We start from the raw sequence: 23785 nt of genomic DNA, 5'->3' as shown, positions 1-23785 counted from the left end.
GCCTGAGCAGGTAAACATGTCACATGGATGTCGTACCTCTGGAGTTTAGGTCCCCAAAACATTCCTGCGCTTGCAAGACACCAGCAGCTTTCCCAAGGCAAGTCCTGGCTGCCGCACAGAGAGCAGGAGCCCCAGTCAAGGCTCATCTCTGGGTAAGTAGATCACATCATAATCAGATCTCGCTATCGAAAGCATTTCAAGGTAGCAAGGCTTAACAGTTGCCTCTCCCTGACCTGCCTGGCTTGGAGCACCAAGAGCTGCAGAAGCTGGCGCAGCTGATAAGAGCCACCAGAGCCTGAAAACACAACCACACCAACAGCAGAGCCTTCGGAAAGACTGAGCTGCATCTGAGACCAGGAATTGTGCCTACAAAGCACAAACTAACCTTTCTAGCCCCAGTTCTAATAACAGCTACACACAAGCTTAACACTTAGCATAAGAGACTACTTATGTTTAAAATTAGACGTGGCTATTTATAGGATCTTTGAGAACATTTTATAAGTTAAAGGGGTCACTGCTAGTAATGATTCCAAGTGTGTAAGTGATGTTCAAGCCAATTTTGTGTGTAGCAGTGCTTGACAGTAATGCTATTAGGAGTCTTTAAAAAACATTTTCTCCCATTTAGTAGACATCTCTAAGCAAAACAACATGGCATCTATCCATAAAATGTCAATTGCAACATATTCTCCTGGGTAACTTCTGTCTGACAAATATTTTAACAAAAAGGTGAAACTCCTTGTCTAACAGCAATGTGAGCAGGAGCTGAACATGACCTCTCGTTCTCCTAACGCCATTCTCCAGGCTGAGAGCTCCCTAAGGATGCCTGTTGACTATATTTGTTACTGACAATGCGATTGCAAAAGCCCCAGAACAGCCCACTAATTCAGCATTAGCCATGAAAGAGACTGACATTTCTCAAAACCACATTGCTTTTTCCTAACTGGCCAGAACACGTGTTTAACTCTGATCAGAGACTTTCCTGTTAAGGTCTTACTAACCCTTTCCTGCAAAAGATGCTACAGGTTGAGTCACCAGCTTCGACGGTGTCTCCTTTGGAATTCATTTCATACATATTCTTCCGTGCTGCAGCCACCAGCGTCGCAGCGCACAGAGCCTGCCGGCAGTCGAGCCAGCCCGGGATGCGATGCTGGGAAGCCCCTCGCTCCGGCCAACCCCGCCTGGCAGCGGGCTCCGAGCAGCAGCACGCCCACGCCATGGCAGTGGAGCTGTGTACTGCGCTGTGCAATGGGAGGGACAACACAAGGATGGCCAACAAAGTACCGTCACATTTTCCAGGATTGCTGCTTGCCGGGAATGAGTATCTGAGAAGCAGGAGTGAAATCTTGTAGTGTCTAGTGCTGTCCCTGCACTTTATTGCCCCATGGACAGTGGTCCAGAGCTAAGAGTGCGCTTCAAGCAGCATCACGCCTTGTGCTGCCTTTTCGTCTCCTCCTGCCCTGACGGAATCGCGGCAGTCACCGAGCTCAGCTGACACGGAGGGAGAAGAAGGGAGCTGTGACGAGGCGTGCGGGCAGCGCGGGCCGGCACAGCCCAGGCAGAGGCAGGGAGGGCGATGATGGTCCTGCAGCCGCGTGTGCTCATCTGCGACCACAGCTCAGGGAGCTAATGCTGTCCTGCCGCAGCACAGGAATCCACGGGGAAACCTACTACGAATGCCTCCAGGGCAAATTTCCCCCCTTGGATGTGATGCAATTACAGATTTCGGGGCGGGATGGAGGAGATGGAGAAAGCTCCTTGTGCAAGGGCCAGTACGCCTCCAGCTGGCACTACTGCGTGTTTATCCCACTGGTGCAGGGCAGCCACCACGCCTACGTTTTGGGTGTAGAAAAGCCTCACCTTTAACTCTACCCTCTACACTGCCTCAGCCATAGTGCAAGGACAACGACACAGTACAGTGACTGTACCACACACTGCATTCACAGCTTTTACAGGTAGAACAGATTAGGTACATCAGGTTTACCAGAACAGTATGCTAGCACAAAAATACCATGTCAAACCTTCTTACACAAGATCGCACAATAACCCCACATGAACTCCTGGAGTATGGCATCCCAGTCTTCTATTTCTAGCCATTACAGATGCTTGGAGACTTTGTTGTATGGTCTTCTGGCCACAAAATCTTAAAATTTTGCTTGCACTTTAGCATTTAATGTTTTTCCTTCTGTAAGAATAAAGCTCAGACTTTCTTGTGTGCCTTTTGTTGCCCATTTGCCATCAAAATACTAGATTAAAATAAGGTAAAAAGGAAAAAAATCAAGCAATATCTGTGACAGGAACACTGACAGCTCATCAGCAGAACTGGACTCCCCAGACTCAGAATGCATATGGGCTTATTAAAATTTTGGTTTTTGTGTATGTCTTTCCTATTTGCAACTTCACCATTGCTTCATAGCTGCCAAAGTATATAAACCACAAAGCTTATCTATTTCTGACTCCATAAACATGACCTCTTTATAGGTATATCTGTCTTGAAGCAGGTTTTGCATATAGTCAGTGAAACAGAGCTGTAAATAAAACAGTGCTGACAGAGACAGCTTGTCCTCAAAATGTAAAGCACTTAAATTTGCTGAACCTTCTTGCCTTCATAAGCACCTTGTTATACAGCAAAGAGACCAGAATAAGCAAACATTTTCACCACTTTGGTGCAGCTACTAGAGGAATAGGTGGCATGCTGTCTCCCTAGAGAGCTTTATTTAGAGACCCCAGGGACAGAATTTGGGACTGACTGCATAAAAAAATTCCCAGAAAAATCATTAGAAGCAGCTGAAAAAGTAGAGAGAATTCAGTTGTAATACCTGCTACTGAAAAGACTTGTATTTGTAAGAGATTTGGTTTAATTTATCTTGAGATATTTAACTTGCAGCTACATCTCTAGCTCCAATATTTTACAGCATAAGCAGTATATATCCAGGCAACATTAACACTGCTTTTATTTTTCTATTTAATATGGAGTTGTTCCTGCAAGATTGATTTTGCACACCACAAACAATCTAGGAAAGAAAGCCACATGCATTGACGGATGTAAGAAAAAGAAGCTGTAAAGAAGTGATGAAGTCTTGCTTTAGCATTTCAGGCTTTTCTTCAGATGAAACCCTTAAAAATGATCCATTTCAAAGGCAAGGTCTCCTAGTGGGAAATGCACTGAATTCACACTGTCAAGACCATAGATGGGTTCCAGTCCCTGGCCTTTGACTTAGTACTTATTTTACTTCTATATATGAGGCTCTTATCTTGGATTTAACTATTATATTTCACACCAAACAGTAACTGGGTAAAACCAGATGTAACCTTGGGAGCAAGGAACAGGACACAGCTCTCCTCCATGTGGACTGCTCTAATCTTTGGGTGACAGAAGCTGCTCCCCCACACTCTGCCTCTGCCTCTGCCTCTATGCCACTATAATGAGGTCCAGAGTCAGGGGAAGAAGTTGAGGATGCCCAGTAGGTCACATTGGAGGGCACTGAACACAGATCTTTTCCTCAAGTTCTAACTGCTCAGCTCTGGCACAACACAGCTGGAAAAGAGGCAATCAGACGGGATGTGAGGCATAGCTCTTGGTTGGCTCTCTATAAATTGTTCAAACCTTCTGGGTGAGGAGATCCAAGAGCAGACAGAAGACTTTAGGGAAAGACTGCTACACAGATCCTGCCTCCCCGTGTTTGAATCTAAATGCGCTTTTAAAAATTATTATTTATCTTGATTTTTGCTCATCTTTCTTGCTTATGCTTCTTACTTTGGAAGGATTGTTATCAAATAATTAAAATTTATCCCATTAAGCACTTTTCTGATCTCATCTAAGTACTATAGTTTTGGTAGTAATCTGAACCACACTAATGCAAATTATAAGCACTGCAGATCTCAACATGAATACAGAATGTGATTTAGTATGCTGTGAAACCACAATCAATCAAGCTCTTCTCTCAAAACACAGTCACTACAAACTAATTACTGATATTGGCTGAGAGCCATCATGCATATTCTGCATATCACTATGATCTGGGCTTGTGTTTTTCCTAATTGTTTTTAATTCATGGATTTGTAGAGCAGCCACAAGCGGATGTTGTAACAGACAAAGAGCATTACAAGCTGGAGTTTTTTGATGCTTTATGTATCTAAAGGAGATTCTTCCTATAGAAATCAACCTCACCTAATTATTTTTTTCATGCTTCTATATGCAGTTTGACCCATTCCAACACCACCTTAAAAATGGCTCCCATAAATTTACTCTTCTCAGCCTGAAGTGACCTTTGTTAGGGGGAACATATGCTCATGGAGCAGAAGGGAACAATCTGGAGAACTTATCTTCATGTTCAAACAAAAAGGTTCTTTGTTATCAGAGGTGGAAGGATGCTGCTTTCCTACACCAACCTCAATACAAACATTGAGACTGGAGGTTCAAAAAGTATAGTGAGAGTTGTATAACATGACACTCAACTTGCATTCAACAGTTTTATAAAATATATTTCTAAATCCACCTAAGGACAAGTATTTTTTATAAGCAAGTATGTAGTGTCACCTTGGGAGATTTTTTTATGTACCTGGCAGTACTATTTGGTCTGTTTGAAGGGAAATGGATCGGTTGGTCAGAAGTATTTTTAGAAACTGGAAAATATCATCTCTGGCAGGGATGACTTAGCATTACACAGAAAGGCAGAAAAGTCCATCACAGACTGGGAAAAGATCCCAGCCCTCCCATCACATGGGTGGCAGAAGTTTAGCAAAGGGCTTTCAGAGGCCCCTTCAACACACATCCTAAACCTGGTTCCCATGCATAAGGAGGAGAGAAGCTGTCTGGGGCACAGCAATGAGCTGCACAGGCACACGTGCACAGCATATATGCAAATGCATGTAATCACATGCTAAACCCAATTCAACTGAAAACTTTTGCACAGTCACCCTTAATACAAGACATATGGCTTTCATTATAATGTGCATAAAACATTTTAAATCAGCTTGACATGTTTTCAACAAGCAAGAAAAAACCACTGGAAGGATAAATATATCTGGGAGGTAACTGACTAAACAACCCTGCAGTCTCAGAACGAAAAGCAAAATTTGTCATAAGCTAATCAAATATTTACTGATTATAAAAAACTATTAAAGTTTAAGTGTCATCTATAGAAAAGAACAGTAAAACCTAACCCAGTATATTGATTGGTTGCCTAGGTCTGAAGGCAATGCATTTCAAGATATGACTGCTGTTATTTGCTGCTTTTCTCCCCCCCAACAGCACTCTTACTGTTAAGAAGCACAAATGACAGACAAGAAGTCTGTGCTTTTTCAGCTTATTAATCCTTGTGGGTTTGTGGTCAAACTGTATTCCACCAGCTCTAGCAAACAGTCACAGCCTGCCCAGATTTCAAAAGTCAACAGCTTCCTATTATTTACAGAATTTCAGAAGGGTAGAACACAGACCTGTAATGAAGTGCTTCAGCATGGAAGCAAGACAAGGCTTGTAATATTAATAAAATATGAAACAAGTTTGCCAGAATTTTCTTTTCTTTTAAATACATTTTATGTAACGGTATATCTAAGATACACTGTTAGAAAGTACGTTTACTATTTAGTTATGTCACATTAAAGGCTCCCTGGGGAAGTGATGTTCACCTTGCAGTGGCTGGATGTATGAAAGGAGGCCAGGTCTCCAGCTCCCAGGGGAATTGTGGAAGTGGCACTGCCATCTCAACTCAGAAACACAACCCACCAGTCTCAATCAACAAAGCTTCTCAGCTCTGCTAAACTCTTGTTTCTGGGCATGCCTAGAAACAGGTCAGCTTTAAAAGTGCTGAACAGTTTGGTGCCTCTTTCTAAAGACCAGGGTGGGTGTTTCACACTACACCACATAAATCAGGTTCCACACAAAACAAGTTCAAGGAAAGCTCTTTTATGCTGCCTGCTTTGCTGGGGAAAGAAAGGATCCACCTGGGATTTTTAGAGACAGGTTTAGCTTTGAAATAAAGGAGGAGGCTGCACGTCATCTCAGATAAAGTCATTTCAGTTTATCATGCCCTTCTTCTCCAGCTCCTCAGTAAAACCACTCAGTTTGGAATGCATGTCTTCATTAACCCTCCTACATGGGTGATATCCATTTCCCACAGCTCCCACCTCCATCAGGAGAGCCCCAGTCAACCCCTGCACACAACACATCTGAGAGAACAAAGCTGTGCCATCTAAAGTTTTGGGATGAGTTGGACAATCTCTATCTAGTTCTTCTTCTGGCTGCTAGGTTTTATTTATGATTATTAATTGTGGCTTCTTTACTGGAACAGAGCCTGGACATGCATTTTTCCTTTCTCCTAGGTTCTTCCCAAGCTCAGAATCATTAACTTCAAGTGAGAACCAAAAGAGAGTGAAGATATCTAAACCATGGCTTCGTCAGGATTTAGATTATCTAGGTACATAAAAGCAAGAGAAATACCACTCACTGCTTAAACCAGCCAAGAGTTCAAAATTATGAATATCTGCAAAGACCTAGTAAGTTGTTTATGATTGACCTTCCACTTCGGAGCCCAATCACCACCTACTCACACTCTTTATAGCACAGTGAAATCATATAAGTGAGATTTGCATGACTAAAGACATTCCCTTAGCTTTCCATGCCTATGTATAAATACAGATACACAAACACAAGGAATATATAGGCTAATTCTCTCCATATTGCTCAAAAAGTATTTAAAGTAATGACTCTGAGGGAAACGAATATTTTAGGTAGTAATTTGGTCACAACAAAACAAAGATCTGAGAACACTGAAACTATTTGAAGTCAAACATGCACAGAAAATGGAAAACCACTATTTTCTGTTTGAAATGATGCTTTAATTATAAAACTAAGAAATTTCTTTATTCTTTAAAAAGGCAATAAAAACATAAAAAAACCTCCCCAAAAATTCAAAATATTTGAGATTGAATATGGTCTTTGTTCAGTCTGAAATGAAGATTTTCTTTAATGTTTTGATTTGGCAGCAACCCTCAAATCAGTTATTTACATGGCTCCTCTTTGAACATAGTAAGATATCAGACAAAAAAGCAATAGGGAATGTAAGGGAAAATAGAAAAGGAAATAATATATCAATTCTTGAGTAAACATTGCTCAGAAAACAGTTTAAATCCCAGGATTCTCATTAAAAAGGCATTAATAACATGGAGGAATTCCAAAAAAGGTCAACAATAATGATAACAGGATTACAGGGCACTGTTTATGAAGAGAGATTAAGAGAATGCAATTTGTGCATTCTAAGATAAAAATGAACACTGGCAACACGGTATATCATGGAAGGAGGAATGCAGCAAGAAAACTGTAACAAAAACTGTGTAACAGCAACACAGGCTTCTGGCTGCAATACATGTTATTTTGTGAAAAATTACTTGAAATAAAAAGTGATGGTGAGTGGGAGTTGTGCATAGTAAAAAGTATCTGGAGTAGGTTCAGAATACTTTAACTGGAGAATCAGGAAGCTATTTTAAACATTGGCATAAATAATACAGATTGTAATTTAAAAGCAGAGCACAAAAAACCTCTCCTAAGGGAAGATACATAATGGCCTCTTTTGTATGCACAGTATTTCTTTCCGTGGAGGTGAAGTGGGCTGAAACCCACAGAAAACAGCCAGAAGGAGCAGAAAAATCACTACAGTAAACATAGAAATTGCAAAGCATGTTCTAGCTTGACCTTACACACATTTTAAAATAAATACTTAAGAGTGTGAATAGGATTGGTTTCTCCATTTTGGCTCATATTCTACTCTGGATTAGCAGAAAAGGAAAAAAACCAATGAAAAACCAAACCTGCTTGACCATACAAAAAGGTTTTTTTCTAATACTAAAGATCACAGCTATTGCCATCTTCCATACCTCCTTCAAGCCTGACCTCTAACCCCCTGGGTTCTTCTCATGCCAGGCCCTCAGCCGCCTCTTCCTGATGCAGGAGCACGTCCCCACAAGCCCCATGAGACCTTAATCTCTACCAAAAGGCATTTGGATCTAAAAGATGTGTTGTCTGGCAGGGATCTCATCCTGTGCAGCATCCCAGGCATTCCCTGCAGAAGTCCCACATCCACATCCCCTACTCACTCTGATTTGCAGTTAGAGCCGTGGCTCTCTCCTGGACCAAGTGCCAGGCTAAGCTCGAGGCTGCAGGCATCCTCAGGCGAGAATCTCCCTTTAACAGTGGCTGTCCCACTTTCTGTATGTCTGGAGCAGTATCAGGAGGATTAATGGGCCAGGGAGGGAGAGACAAAGGAGTTACGATGTGCCTGCTGGGAACTGGGCTTCAAACCACCAGTAAAAAAGTAACTAAATTAAAATGGAGCAGCTTCCCTGGGAGCAGACACCCTGCATCCCCTTAGCCTGCCCAGCAGTCCTGCATTAGGGCACTCCTCTTCTTTGTGCTAAAGCCCATCCCCCAAAAGACACACAGGTCTAAATATAAGTTTCTTTTTCCTTTACTGAACTAAGTAACAGGGACCTTCTCTAATTTATTCATTTATTTTTATTTTGTAACAAAGGAGTTATTATGTAACTGCAGAATATTTGTGTCCAAGACCCTGAATTGCAGGTGGCCTGTGCCACCAGCCCACATCTGGGCAGGTCACTATGTGGGACAGGTAGGACTCAGGCTTTCACCTTTTACTTGCCAATTCCTCCTCTGCAACATGCTGCCTTCCTTTTCGGATCCTCCGTTTTTGCTGAGACATCTGGGCACTTGCTGCAGCTTACGAGTCTTCTGAACAAAAAGAGAGATATGCCTAGAGAGGCCACAGCCCAACCACTAATTGCCTATGTCTCTACTAAGCACCATCCAAAATAATTTTTCAGAAGGGGGTGGATTATAAAATTTGTGACACAGAATTAAAATATTGTTTTTCTGTGCCACTTTAACAGGGAATGGCAGATTAATGGCAGTTAAATACTATAAAACGCTTCAAAGTCAAATCATTACTTGTAGCTGTTATTTTGCTTATTCATGTTTGAAATAAACATTTGGCTATTTGAACATGTTTTCCACATCAATTCAAGCAAATTTGTTCAAATTCAAAGTTTAAATTGACAATATATATGAATACAAACTAAAAAAGTAGTACTATGCTAATAATTTTAACCTACCTTTCTAAGCATCTTTTGCTGAAAATATTTGTATTCTTGTTATATTCCAGTATTATCTTTCAGAAGTTACTGAGTGCTTGTTTCACTTCAGTGCCATTTAGTTAGCTTATGCCCTAAAAATACTTTATTCCTGTGAATCCATAGTGCAAAATGAGATACAGAATCTCCCTGTGCAGTGCTAGGCAGCTTGGGCAGCAGTCCCCAGAAACAGAACAAACAGAGTGCCTAAGGTTATCAGGGATGAACAGAAGAGGAAAGGGCATCTAATTAGATCTATTTGAAGATCCATGCATGATCTTCAAGCACAAACTTTCTCCCACAACTGAATATCTAAGAATGACTTTCCTTTCCATTAAAAAAAAAAAACAAAAAGAAAGAAAGAACTAAGGAGAACTAAAAGACACAGAGACTGTGCCTGCCTTCAATAAAGGCTAACAGTAGAATTGTCAGAGATGTGATGAGAACATAGGAGATAGGGGTAGGATTCACCTGACTAAATGTGGATGTCTCCAATGTAGACACTCATGTCCAAGCCAACCTTGGTCCTATTTTTAGTCAACAGAAAGTTAGTCACCATAACCAGTGAATCCTGAAGTAAATGCTTAACTATTTGGCCAGAAAGACCATGCACCAGATTCACTGGTTTCATTTGTTCTACCTCCTTTAAAACACAATAGGACCTTAGTGCACTCACGCAGGAAGAGATAATTATCACTACATTAGAGATCGGGAATTGAGGTCAGATAAATTACAGACCATCTCTGCTCTATTCAGCTCGGCTAAAGACCGTGAATTCACATCTTCCTCAGCTCCAAAACAGTTCATGTAACCCCCAGAAGGGAAATAGCAGATTCAACTCTTAAAGCTGTTCCATGTCATTTGAGCAATGGGACCAGTCACTTGGACCAGAGAGTCAGCCCCCATCAACAGCCCACAGCTCCTGAAGGTTGTCTAAGGAGATATGTACATTCAAATTTCACCTCTTCTGAATCACAAAAGCCAAGAGATTTATGCCAGACAGAGAAGCTCCATTGGGATCTACTGGCTGCACCGTGTCTGTTGACCCAACTAGAAGGAAATATTCAAAACTGCCATGAGGACCCAGACATTCTTCAGTATGCTGGGGAGGCTGGGCTTTGCAAATGGCAGATCCCCAGCAGCACCTCCCCCACTGCCATCCCCCAGACCTCACAGGCTGGCCACCTTCCAGACCTCACAGCACTGACTGCTACAGCCACCAAATCTCCACAGGGTGACACCCCTCTGGGCTCAACTCCAGGACAAAAGCTATGAGGACGGCATGGGCTTGAACTGAGACACAGCATCCTTGCTCCTGGAGGATGAGATATGCATCTGCCTCCCCTCAGAGCACAGCCTGGTCCTCTGGGACCTGTGAAACCAAGGCCTTAATAACTCCCTGTGCTGGCAGGTCAGGTAAGCAAATCTACACAGCACCATAGCAACAGACGTGAAATTAAAGCAGCTCCCACCAGTAAAACATGCAGGAGGGCTCAGTGCATACAGAAACATTTTTGTTTAGAAAAATCAGCAGTAGCTATTTTTTGTGGGCCCAAAATGAAAGGTGAAGAGAAGGAAGACAAGCAAAAGTAACTGAAGAAAAGGAATAGGATTGAAAACTGCAAGAATTGTATTTGTTAGGCTCTGTATTAGAAAAGATCTCAGAAACTTTAGTATCACAAATAAAATTATGAAATGCACATATAAGAAAGGGAGAACAGTGTGATTAAAACTGTACAGGAAATAAATGTTGCATTCGTTGGATTTGAGTGTCAGAATGGTTACAGTGGCTGCTATCAGGTGTGGGACAGAAGTGAAGTGTATGAAGCATGTGCCTACATCTGAGAAAGATGACACATGTTTAAGTGCTTCCTCTCTTTTTATTGGTAAGGTGCTGTTTTAAAAAACAGATCAAAAGCCTTCCAGAAGCACAAGTAATTAACCATTGCGTATCTGCTCTTTGCCAAATACCAAGCTGCTTAAAGATCTAATGCTCAACTATAAAGCTCTCCTCATCTGGTTTAAATTACTCAGGGAACCTGGGCTTTTGTTCTTCCTCTTTTCACTTGCGAGCTTCTCTGCACCCCTCAGAGAATCTATGCTTTACAATAAACGTGCTCAGATAAAGAGATTCGTTATTATTAATTCAAATACTTTAAGGGGAGAACCTATAATTGGTCACAGGCAAGATGTTCCATCATTTTCTATCAGCTCACTTCATTTGGTCCATCTTCAGAACATTTTTTTGTTCCATGACCATTTATTTAATGTACACTGAACCTGGTGTATCTCATTTCCTAATTTCAGCATTCTTATGCATGTGACACCAGTCACATATTTAAGTAATTGAATATTCCTAGAAATGGAATTTCCCATCTTCACTAGTCAAGTAAGGTTATGACTGGTTGCAGCATGGGAACATGGGGTACACTGACTAAATACTGCCCTTGTAACTGGATTAAATGTTCCATGACATACCCTTGTTCTTAATTATCCCTCCCGCAGAAAAGGGGCAGTCTTGGAATGTGGGTTATGAAGTACTGCTATATAAGTCACAGCAGAAAGAGAGACATCAGTCTTCTCATCACTCTTACTTTTGTGAGATTCTGCTTTTAAAATGAAGAATGCCAATATATTTTAGGGATCAGTCAAGCCAGTTTGCTATCTCCAAATATGGGTTTTCCATTTTCTGCTTTTTTTTAGTTTTGGGTTTTTTTAAACAATCAAACAGTTTGACTGTGTCAGAATACATAGTACACCACTGGCATTTTTAAAACAGTTTCAACATAATAAGTACTGGCTAGTAGCTATAAAGAACCATAAATTTCTTTGCATGCCATAGGAACTGTTCAAGTTAGCACATTCTGTAATGTGATTTTTGTATTCTGTACTGTTGTTGCTGAACAACAAGGACAACAGTTCTATTATTTTTCCCACTGCTTGCAGAAATTTGGTACAGAGAATGAACAAAAGTCATGAAAATACCAGATACAATATTCTTGGATAAATGCACCAGTAAAACACGTCTTTTTAATATTTTATCAGACTTACCAAGATAAAGTCCTACTTTTGTATCCTTTTGCAATCAGAAAGAAGTTCTTGAGAGTGAAGTTTATTTCCAGAATTACCTCTAAGACAATCCTCTTGCAGAACTTACACACAAACTCATCTGTTTTTCAAGTGAAGCACATACATACATATATATCAGAGCCAGACACTGTTATTCCTTCCCACACTATCATACTGAAATGAGGGAGTGAGTTAACAAAAGAGCTGTAAAATGATACAGCCAGATGTCAGGAATATAACCTAAATCAGAGCCTTTTTGTTTTGTTTTTAAAATAACTGAAGTGACTGCCTTTAGAATACAGACACATGTAGAAATAGAGTGGCAATATGGATAAACTTATCTTCTAATTTTATACTACAGATTAAGTAGTCACTACTCTTTGCTTTAACAGAGGACCTCCAGAAATAAGTTCCTGGACATTTAGTGTCCTGGGAATCTAATCCTCACACACCAGACACTAAACAAAATTAAAAAAATCAAGAAGAGCATTGCATTTTAACAGCTAGACATTTATAATAGATAATCTGCAGCTAACACCTGCACTTTCTCTCTGATATGTTTGGCTTATTTAAGATCTAAGCTTAATATTCCCAATCATCCACGGTAATTTCCCTTGCCTCCTTTTTGATCACTATCAGCTCCAACACTGAATAAAAAAGCACCTGCACCTACTAAATACTACCAACCAAATAAAGCCAATACATTCTGCTTCACCTGTCTCTTCTAAAAATCCTAATAGCCCTAAAGCTTTCAAAGATTAATCCGTTCAGATTGGGATATCCTGCCCCAAGGCTCACTCATTCATGACTTAATATATTCACTAGGAAAAACTAGGAAAGATCATTCTGACAACACATGTTGAGTACAACACTACTTACTTTGCCTTGAAGTAAAATGGCATTTTAAATTAAATAGTGATTCTTAAAAGTTACTTTTTAAATATATTTTCATTTTTATAAACTTACACAGCCAAGAACGGGCAAGAAAAGCACAAATTGTGCCTTTCAGATCTGGGTGATTCACTATTTAAAGGAAAAAAAGTCTAGCAACACAGGATTACAGAATCGCTGGGAGGTGAAAGGAACCTTTTGAGACCACCTAGTCCAACACCCTGCTCAAGGAAGATTAGATGAAACAGGCTACCCAGGACCATATCCAATTGAGTTGGAGACTCCACAACTTCTCTAGGCAATCTGTGCCAGTGTGTGATCACTGTCACAGTACAAAAACTGTTTTCTTGTGTTCGGATTTGATTTCATGTTTTTCAATCTCTGCTCATTGCTTATTGTCCAACAAATGTAGATGCTCTATGTGGTGAAAGCCTCTGAGATTTTCCCACTGGTTGGAACAGAACAAAGTTTTAATGCCTAAACTCTCAATGGTGATCACCCTTCATGAAAAGTAATACATAGCTGTTCGACGGCACTGTAATCCAAAATGTTGCTATTTTTAGCCAGATGCAGTAATAGACGGACAGATGTTTTATTAGCAGTGAAAAAAAATAACGTTTTTTGCATAATCTGCTGCTACCTGGAATGGTTATTACTGAACCAAGCTGTGAATGACTGACATCCAGTCCTTACAAGGTTTGGGAGCTGACCTTAACTGTGGCTCAGTTAGGTCTCCTTTCGTGCAGTGGTGCTTACACCTCTACTCTGCAGGGTCCTGAAGGGGCGACAGGGTCTGGAACAGCCTTAATGCTTTTTCTTAAGTCTTAATAATTTCATGTGAAATTTCAGAAATTCCATGGGCTCTAAGAAACAGCTCCAACAGTAATCTCAGCACATTCAATAAACTGTCCCAAGTGTGCCTATAACATCAAAAGCAAGAAAGACCAGACCTTTGTCAGAAATGCTGAACACAGGCAGCTGATCAGGTGCCCTTCTCAAATTCTCATGCTCACAGAGATTTAAACACAACTCTGTGTTAGTTTAAACATGCAAGACTTTTAAAAGTTATTGACACAACTACCACTACAGATTCTCTTCTTTATCCATGTCTTTGAAATCAGTACTTTGCAGCTTGCAGATCCAGACTTTGACTCCTTTCATTAAGTATTGTAATGGAAGTCAAAAAAGAAGATGAGAAAGACTGGTAAAGGAAGCAAAACAGTTCTTGCTGTTCTCAACAGGATGTGGACATGAGCTGCAGGAATTCAAGATGGATCCTTGCAGGAGGACTACACCAAGAATGTGAATATGTAGAAGTGTTCATGATCCTGTTTATACAATTACAAAAACTGTAGGATTCGGCACAGCATTTTGATACAAAACTAAGACTAATGTTAAATAAGTATTTTTGTGCCTTCCTGCAAGGGCATTTTCTGCAACACATTTTACATTTCTTTTAATATTACATAGGTGAATCACATGCAAAAGAAACAAACTTTTAAAATCCAGAAATTTAAAGGCTTGTAACTTTCACCTGGAGGGGATGTTATATGTCATCCTTAATGTTCCTGCCCTGTCCCTCCTTCCCTGGGAAAGTAGGCACCGTTTTAAGCCAAATTCACTTCTGTAGTGCTGTGATTTGGATTTAGTGCACAACAAAAACAATTATCAACCCTCTCAAATCTATAATTTCTCCATGATTATAAATATTTTAGAGGTTTAGCAAGATGCATTCCAGGATTATGAATGGTTTTCTATGCAAACAACATAAATTATGAATGATATCCCAGTCTAGCTTGTTAATACTTCAAGAGGTAAGACTTAGATCCATATAACAAGACCTTAGGCTGACAGAGAAAAAGAAAAGACCTTGTGTATTTTGAAGTCAGAAAAGAAAGATGAAGTGATGAAACTAGAAGAGCAGAAAAATATCAGAGCTTGGGAACAGCTTAAAAACATCTCAGGGTTCATTCTCAGTGCTATCCCATTCTGACATTTCCTGAGTTATCTAAATATTTATGTATGTATTTCTTCTGACATTCAGCATGTTCCAAGAAAACACTCCTGGAAATGGATAGATTTTCAACAAAATGATAGACATTTTGAAAGTGCACACTGATTGATGTACTTGCCTACAAAAATGTAGCCTAGGACATGGCAAAAGATAGTGGAAGTCTGGATTTTTGTCTCTCATGTGTGACTAATGCTATGTGGTCATTATCACAAGACATTTCAGATAAGTATGAAATAATCTCCATAAATCAAGAGAGGATTTTGGTAAAGAGAAAATTATACACAATTCCCTTTATGTATGACAACGTGTATAACGTGTTGTTGTTATTCTCCTCCCGTATCCCATCTCCCTTCTACTAGTTCACTGTTACTCCTTGTGCATTTTGCTACAGGGTGATGCCTCCTCTTTCACAAGGGCTAGATCTTTCCAACTGAGTCACTAGAAATTCATGCCAGAGAAGGTCATGGGGAAAAGACTGGATTCACCTGAAGCCAAAAGATAGCAATGGAAGAGAATCACATTAACCTCTGTGGCCGTCACTGAGGAAAATGAACCCTGGCTGTCCCCTGTCATGCTTTCCATTTCTGAAATGTTCCTCACTTGTGTCAGCTCTCACACTGACTATGACATGATTTTGAAAAACTTTCCACAAAAAAAAGTGTGAGATATTTGGCAGGAGGAACTTAGAAGTACCCTGTAAATTGAACCCAGTTGCTGCTCTGAGAGTTTTAATAGATCTCAGGATCGACACACTTGAAATCTAGAGACAAGTTTTGCAATCTTAGAGATCAATGCAGAGGTACTGATGGGTATATAGTGGCCCACTTACAAGAATATGTAAATACCTAAATTAAGTCTGTTCAAAGATTTGAAATAATGCATTCAATAATATGACTTCTGACTATTACTGCAAAAGGCTAATAATTTGATGTTTTAAGGCAATTTAAGTGTAAAATTGAAAACAAATAATTTATTGAAAAAGTTGCATAACTCTTTTCCTTGTGTATAGGATTCTCCAGTAGAAACAAACTTTCGCAATTCATTACCCACATTTTGCTAAGCCACGTTCATATTCACAAACAAAACTGTTGTGGTAGCCACGGCTGCAGATTTGACTGTCTTACAACACATTCACTGCATTCTGCCTGCATTAGATTCCTTGATTTTAATGGAACAGAAAACAAACCTTGAAAAAAATATTATCTATCATTCGTTATGCACATCAGTAGGAGACTGGGAACACTCAAGTAACATGGTGCTATGAAATGAGCTGAAGAACTTGCAGGGATAGTGGTAAATCAGAATGACCAATCCAGTGAAGAGATTTTGCAATAGATTCTCTACTGTTTCTGGATTAAACATGGTACTGGCAAATCTGAGCTGGCTTTTCATGAAAGTATATAAATTGCTTCCAGAGGTAAAATGACTCTGGAAACTATAACCAGGAGGTACCTGAGCCGATAAACCATCTCAGTTCTGCAGCTGGCTCTGTACAGGGCCTGATCTGTCTCCATGATTAATTAAATAACAGTACAAATATCCTGACCATTTGTAATCAAGAGCTGCCTGCATGTGAATCACAAAAATATTTTATATCTACTCGTTAAAATTACAGCAACCAATGGCACAGCAGGGTATTTAGTCTCGGATGTGTGACAAGCAGGTGCTGATGTAGCTGGTGGTCTGAGGTGGCCCATTAGCCCAAGGCACAGGGAAACACACTCATGATTCAGCCAGTGCAGTACTGGGGCCAAAAACGCCTGAATCCCACATATGGACTGCCCGTCCTCTTGCCTTGGTCTGACATGTTGTATCTCCAGACCTATTACAGCCTGGCAACCTAAACTTTAGGCAGGATCCAACAATAAATCTAAGAATGTCACGAGACTTTGCTTTCATATTAAGAGTCATTTATCTTTGGGAAGTGAAATATGTGTGCAATTACTATGAAACACGGTAAAATCCATTTCAGTTATTTGACATCACCATTGAGCCTCATAAAAGAAAGTGAAGATGTCAATTAATTATATTTCCATGAAAAAGACAATACCAATAGTGTTTTCACATCTTGCAGGTGGCTCCATAGCAAGAACCCAACTATTTTTTTTTTTTTTGCTATCAGCATTAGTGGTATCACAGGCAGCAGAATGCCATGTATGTAGACATCTGTAAATGTACCAGTCAATTAGAAAGCGTAATTAAGGAAATGAAAGGAATTATACTCACCAGGCTTTACAAGGCTTGTCTTTGTGTCCTTCTTATATCGAGCCAGCTGTATGTTCCCTTCACTCATTGACCCTGGACTGAATTTCTTCCTGGAGAAATCTCCATCGCTACCAGTGCAAAAACTGATTGGACTTTTTCCAGCATCAGGAGGAGTCTTAACTGGAGATACTGACTGGCTACTAGGACAGCCAGTGTCATCTGAAGAGAAAAGGGAAAACATCAACATTTTTAACTAATAAGTACATTAAAGTTAGCAGAATAAAAGGGAGTGTTTGAACTACAACTCCTTACAGTAAGTGATACACACAACCTTGCCTCTGAAATCTGGTGAGAAGCTAGTTGTTTCACCTATTTTGTGAAGAAGACTTGAATAACTTATGGCAGACTAACAGGGCAAGTATTTGTTTTGCTAAGTCTGACAAAATACAGAATCAGGGGCTACCTAATGAAAATTCATATTTAAGATTAATTCCTTTAGCTAGGTTAGGGAACATTATAGCATGAAAATACATGAGACACAAAAATGGACTGGGTAGTGCATGCTGGATGCAGGGCAAGCATGGGCCACATGCTCTCCTTCAAGAAGTGTTCCCCTATCTGAACAACAGACACAAAAGAACAACCTACAGCCCATATGCAAAAGTCAGGAATTTCATTTAACTGGAATTAATAAGTGTTCCTCAAAATTGTCTTTCCTTTAAAAGCAACTGTGAACACAGAACTCTTCCATTCTTGACCAAGTGTCTGTGTGGTACCTAGTCCTGAAGAGAGTGGGTTATACACAGGCTGCTTTTGTTTAAAGCTGAATTCCTCTGAGGGCACACCAACGCTCCGGGGCATCAGCAGCTACCTAGGGAACAGACCCGAGTTCCTGACCTCTGGGGAAACAAACACTCCAGCTCTTAACAACTGAATGTAAAGTAAAAAGCCTGATTCTAAATGAAATCCACACATCAAACCCCTGCTTCATCTAATCACATCCCCTGTAATCTGGAGTAATCGCGGTTCCTCTAAAAGTCATGGTGGCTAAGTGATACACAACAAAACCAAACATACTACTCTGACTCTCCTGGAAAAATGTAAATGCTTGCTCTTTCCCAGGACAAAATGAAAGCTGTCATCTAAATTATGCAATTGCAATCTTCTCCTGGTGCATTATCTTTACCTAACATGAAACCCAAAGAAGTACCTGCAACTGAGCCAAGTAATTTGCATGACCATATTGCACTTACCACTTCCACCCTTTTCATAATTTAGGTCAAGCTTCATCTTGCACTGAGTTTTGCATGGGCAGATTGATTTAAAATTCAATGTATGACTGTGCATTTATGAGGTAGTCCCATATCTATCTAATACCTCCCTGCCCACCTCCCCTCTGCAGGAAAGAGCAGCTTTTGCTACTGTTAACTACTGCTTCCTCAATACAGTAGAAAAACCTCATCCTTCCATGTGATCCAATTTTCCTTCATGACTGGTCAGTTATTCTACCCCCACCTATCTGTTTCAATGTTCTGCTTCCCATTTCTCCATGTCCTGCCTCCAGTCCTGAGCAAGGCACACATGGGTGCTGACCCTCTAAAGCAGAGCTTGTAGGAGCAGCCAGCACCCTGAGGTGCTGCATCCCAGGTCTCTGCCAAGTGTCAGGCATGATGCCAAGCCATGGGGCAACCCAGCCTACTGCCTGAATCATTTCCCAAGGCACAAAGGACAGTAAGAATGCAGAGCACCTCATACGGCTTAATCATATTTAATTCTTTCATATCATCACAATTAAGCCAACAAGCATCTCCTTTTGCCATCTTGTTGCTGCCTTCTGCAACTCAGAATATGTCCCTAGCAAAATAACAGGAAATAGAAGACTGCTAATGAAGTTTTCAGCCCATCCTCACATTCGTCCTGACTGGATTGCTGCCCAAATGATTTTAGTTTACTTTTTAATCCTTTCCAGTCCCATAAATATCACAATATAACTCAATACAGAGAAAAGAGAAGGTGACAATTTCCTCGCAGATAGGCACCCATTTCCTTTTCTTCAGGGTTCAGAATCTCTTCTGCAGGCAGAGTGAATGCTACCTACAGGGCAGTCGATCAGCATTGTTGAGTGAGCTTCTGAATTGCATTTAACAGCTTCTTTAGCTATGGCCAAAGCATCCTCACTTTAGAAGCATTTAAGCGGCTTCTTTAGCTATGTCCAAAGCATCCTCTCTTTAGAAGCACACAAATATTTGTAATCAAATATACTCAGAAATTAGTGACAGTTTGTGCAGTTTATTTTTAATTTTGACTTTTCCATTCAGATGTTTCTGTATGAGCCAGCATTTTCTTAACCTTGTGTTAAAACAAAAACAACAACAAAAAAACCCCTGCAACAAACTATTTACTTCATCTCTCCACCAATAAATTTACTGTGATACCTGCACATGTTCTGCAGACCTCACAGATATGTTTTATATGGGAGATTTTATATACAAGTAACTTCCAAAGCTATAGAGATGCTACCTGGAAGAATCACAGGGGCTGATAAAACTTTAAACAATGAAAGAAACAACAGTGTTAAGAACTGAGACATTAAAAAACCCAAATGTGTAAAACTAACTGAAATAATGAAATAAGGTAGCTAAAGAATGAATACAAAAATAGCATAAAAAACCATTTTATTTTCCACCTGCTGACATTGCCTCTGATATCATACCGGTGACACTGTGCCATCAGATTATGTCATATCTACATATCCTTGTTTTACCCTTAATAACTTCAGCTTTCATTTCAATGGGGCGCTTTTTAAAGGAACAAATGAGCCTGGCACAAAGAAGAACAGCTCTTCTTTATTCGTATCCCTCGTGACCTTTAGATACACCAAGAACCAGGTGAGCACTCCCACTCCAGCTGCAGTAAATGAATGGTTTTGTTGTACTCCCTCTCCTCTGATCACTTGTTATTTTTTATGTAATGTACATCTTCTTCTACTTTGTATTAGCCAGAAATATGAACAAAATAAAAAATTTTCTGAAACTAGGGCAAGCTGCAGGGAAACATTTTTGTACGTCAGCCTTTTGAATAATCCAAATGTTTACTACAGCAGAAAGGAAGAGCTGCCTACGAAATGCTGGTGCTCACCAACAAAGGCAAGCAAAGTTCTGCTGAACACTGGGGAGATCCACCTCCCACCTGACCCATAACTCACTGTCCTGGCACAAGGAAAAGTCCTGGTGAACAGTGAGGTGCTCTCCAGCTGTTCACATACCTGCACATACCTCTGTCCTTCCCTGCTTCCTTCCTGTCCTCCTATCAAAGCCTTAACAAGTATTTATTTGTATTTAATGTTGTAGGTGAACTCTCCCCCACAGGAGAGCAGCAGACTTCCCTGTAGACCCTGACAGCACATCAAGCTGATTCCCCTCCATCTCACAGCCAGCCAGACATCTGCCCTGCTCACTGCTGCAGTGAGAACCTCTGCTCCTCATCTGTACACAGAACGATGCAACTGCGGCACTGTGGGCTCAGTATTTCCAGCAGACGTGTAGGTTCCTCTAAAACCCTGCTGACAACTCTGATGGAAGGAGGTGAAGACCTCCACCTGCCTGGAAAAGGGACAAGATAAGGAGTCTTTCTCCAAAAATAGGGTAACGGGAGCAAATGAGCCCACAATGGGATTCACTTTGTGCTGAAGATATAATATATTTGTAATTTTCAGCAAGGTCAGCTAAGGATTTAGTCCTGTAACTCGGCAGGAGTTTTGCCCCAGTAAGGATTTCAGGTCCAGACTTCTCAGGACTACAGGTAAACCTGATTTACCTTCTCAGGCACATGAGCATCAGGAAGACAAAGGAGAGAAAGCTGGCAAATAGTGCTGTGAAAGCCTGTACTTCTGATCTTGCCTGAATTATTTACTTGCACAAGAAGGAAAATGACATAAATTTATAACGCACAACTTTCATTGCTTTCTTTCATGGTGTCTTTTTTCCCCAGTGGCCTCCTAAGAGCGTTCTGGGAGTAGGCTTTTTCTTTGAACATCAGCTGGATTTCATCACTGAAATTCTGTGTCCAAGCCCTCTCCCAGATCAGACACGCCTGCCAACTTTCAAAGCCAAGCATGGGATAGTGTCTCCTCACACAAACAATCAGGAAGGTTGCTCAGAACACTCTGACATTTGCATGCACTGACTAACTTTTAAATAGCAAAGTCAAAATATAAACAACAGAGTGAAAGATAATAATACTATTAACAGCTGACAAATATATTGTTCTTATAGACTTTTAGGCTATATGTTTTGACGTGATGATTTTCTCTGATTTTCTGGGCACAGAGACTTTAGAAGGTTCACTGGAAAATCCTTAGAACATTCTTCAGAAAATTACTGCCTTTTCCTAAAGGCTTCAAGAAACACTGAATATATAACCTCCTTATATAACACATCCAAATAATTAATGATGCTCTCACTGAGGAAGCGCTGACTTCTTTCTGCTTTCACTCTTAGCTGCCAGATCTAGTTAGGCACTCCTGGGAGACTAAACTCTCCAGTTTCTACTTGATCGCTATTCCACTGCCCAACTTTCATTTCCTTCTAGGGTTCTCTTGACCAATGTTCAGGCTGTACATACTCTGAATTTCCACCAAGAAATGTGGATTCCAGAATTAAACATGTGACTCTAATGAAATTTTAAATATTCAGCGTACCAAGACAAAACCAATTTCCTGGCGGTTCCCTTTCCATTCATCCCAGGATCTCTTAGTTGGGGTAGCCACAGCTCTGCCATGATGGTGCACTGCAAGCTGGCTTTTGACAGTGAGGGTACCACCATGGGTATTTCAGAATTTTTCAGGGTAATCTCCCAGCTTGCTTGTCTGCCTCACATTTTTTGACCCCCTACAAATGCTTTGGTCTTCTTTTCATTATTGGTCTTGTACCACAGAGGTGTTTTATGCAACAACAGAAGTTGCTGATGGACACCAAAGCTTTCACCTGTAAGGCTCTTTCTGCATTAAACAGAAAGAAAGAGGCTCCCCTGGAGAGTGAGTCATAAGGACAGACTAATTCTGAGTCACTGCCTGGAGGATCTCTCCTCTCTCCATGGACTAGCCCAACCACTGCTCTGACTTGGGCAGCTGAACCAGTGAGGGCTCACTGCCCAGGCAGAAAACAGTGCTAATGGAAGACTGACAGCATCCTTCTGGAACAACTGGGAAATGCAGTAAAAGTAGCAGATGAAACATAACAGTATAAAATTAGTAGTACATGAAGAAAGACAGAGGTAGAAGCATATTAACTTCCACACCATGAGGGTCTCAACGGGCATAAATCTAACCTCATCCCAACACAGAATGGCCCTCTGGAGGCACCCTCATGTGCCCAGCAACCAGCACAGCTTGAGGTAAGAACTGTGAATATTCTCCTCAGCTCCTGATTGTACTAAAACTTTTCAATTTTACTGAAGCAATTCCAATAGGTGATTTCATGTACTTTGTAAGGTTAATCATTTGTTACTAACAATTTGTCACCTGCAAAATGACACAGACTATTGTAAAAAATACTCAGTAACTTCACTAAAAGTAGGGTCCTAAAAATGCTACTAGATTTGATCATTCTGATCAGTTCTAAACTCATTTCATAGTTAAGAAACTTATTTTTAAAACCTGTTTGGCTTGGTATTTAAGAAAATGTCTTAGAATATCATGTTCTTCTGAGGCAAGTGTCTTACCAGAAGTCAAACACACCAAAGAAGGGCAGAAGGGCAACCAAAACTATAGCCCTGTCAGGAAAAGAGAGGAGGCCTACTTATACAAAATGCTGCTAAGCAAATTAATTCCACATTTAATCTCAGTGTCTCTGCAGGCAGAACTGGAATTAACTATGCTCCATTTTGCTTGTGAACAAAGGCAGTCTAGCAGCTCCACCACTCCCTGAGGTCACCTACAGAGGCTGTGCAAACTCTTGTCCTTGAAGGGTTTGTAAGAGTCTCAGCTCTCACAAAGCCTTGGCTGCTGTGACTTAGTGCTGGAAACAGGCTGGTTTCAAAAGGGAGGCTGGATGAAATCGTCTCCAGAGATCCCTACAACCTACATGTTTTTTCTTTACATTTGTAAGATATTCCACCCTGTTATTCCTCGTTTGTCTTTCCAGCTGGAACTATTGTTTTTAATGTTCTAGTCATAAAATCTAACCCAGTAGTCAAGTAAGTAAAATCAAGACTAAACATCTTTGATTTCTTCTGGTGGTTGCTGAGGTTCCCATCATTGACATATAGGCAACTTTCACATCTGTTACTCAGCAGCCCCTTTGACCTTTCTTCTGTCACACCCACAGGCTGACCACTAATGGTCATTGCTGAAAATTTAGCATGAGAGCTGCTCACTGAATTTGGTAAGCGGTCCTCTCTGCTCACTCACAGCATGGCAGGAATGCTGACAGGCTAAGATAATGTAGAAGAGGGGAGAGGAAGGTG

The 23785-nt window shown here is 40.6% G+C and overlaps 1 protein-coding gene across 1 annotated transcript in view; it reads right to left on the bottom strand.

Annotated features, from left to right (window-relative positions):
• SYBU (syntabulin) overlaps window positions 1–23785 on the bottom strand; it is a 40125-nt gene that overhangs the window by 8779 nt on the left and 7561 nt on the right. Inside the window, exon 3 of the mRNA XM_064646511.1 lies at window positions 17342–17539. Within this exon, the coding sequence (XP_064502581.1) occupies window positions 17342–17539 (198 nt within the window). The remainder of the gene's footprint in view (window positions 1–17341; window positions 17540–23785) is intronic.

The sequence above is a fragment of the Pseudopipra pipra genome, chromosome 1 (assembly GCF_036250125.1).
Source record: "Pseudopipra pipra isolate bDixPip1 chromosome 1, bDixPip1.hap1, whole genome shotgun sequence".
In the NCBI taxonomy this organism is placed as follows: Eukaryota; Metazoa; Chordata; class Aves; order Passeriformes; family Pipridae; genus Pseudopipra; species Pseudopipra pipra.
The sequence above is the reverse complement of the archived record's forward strand: the minus strand, read 5'-3'. Positions and strand labels throughout refer to the sequence as shown.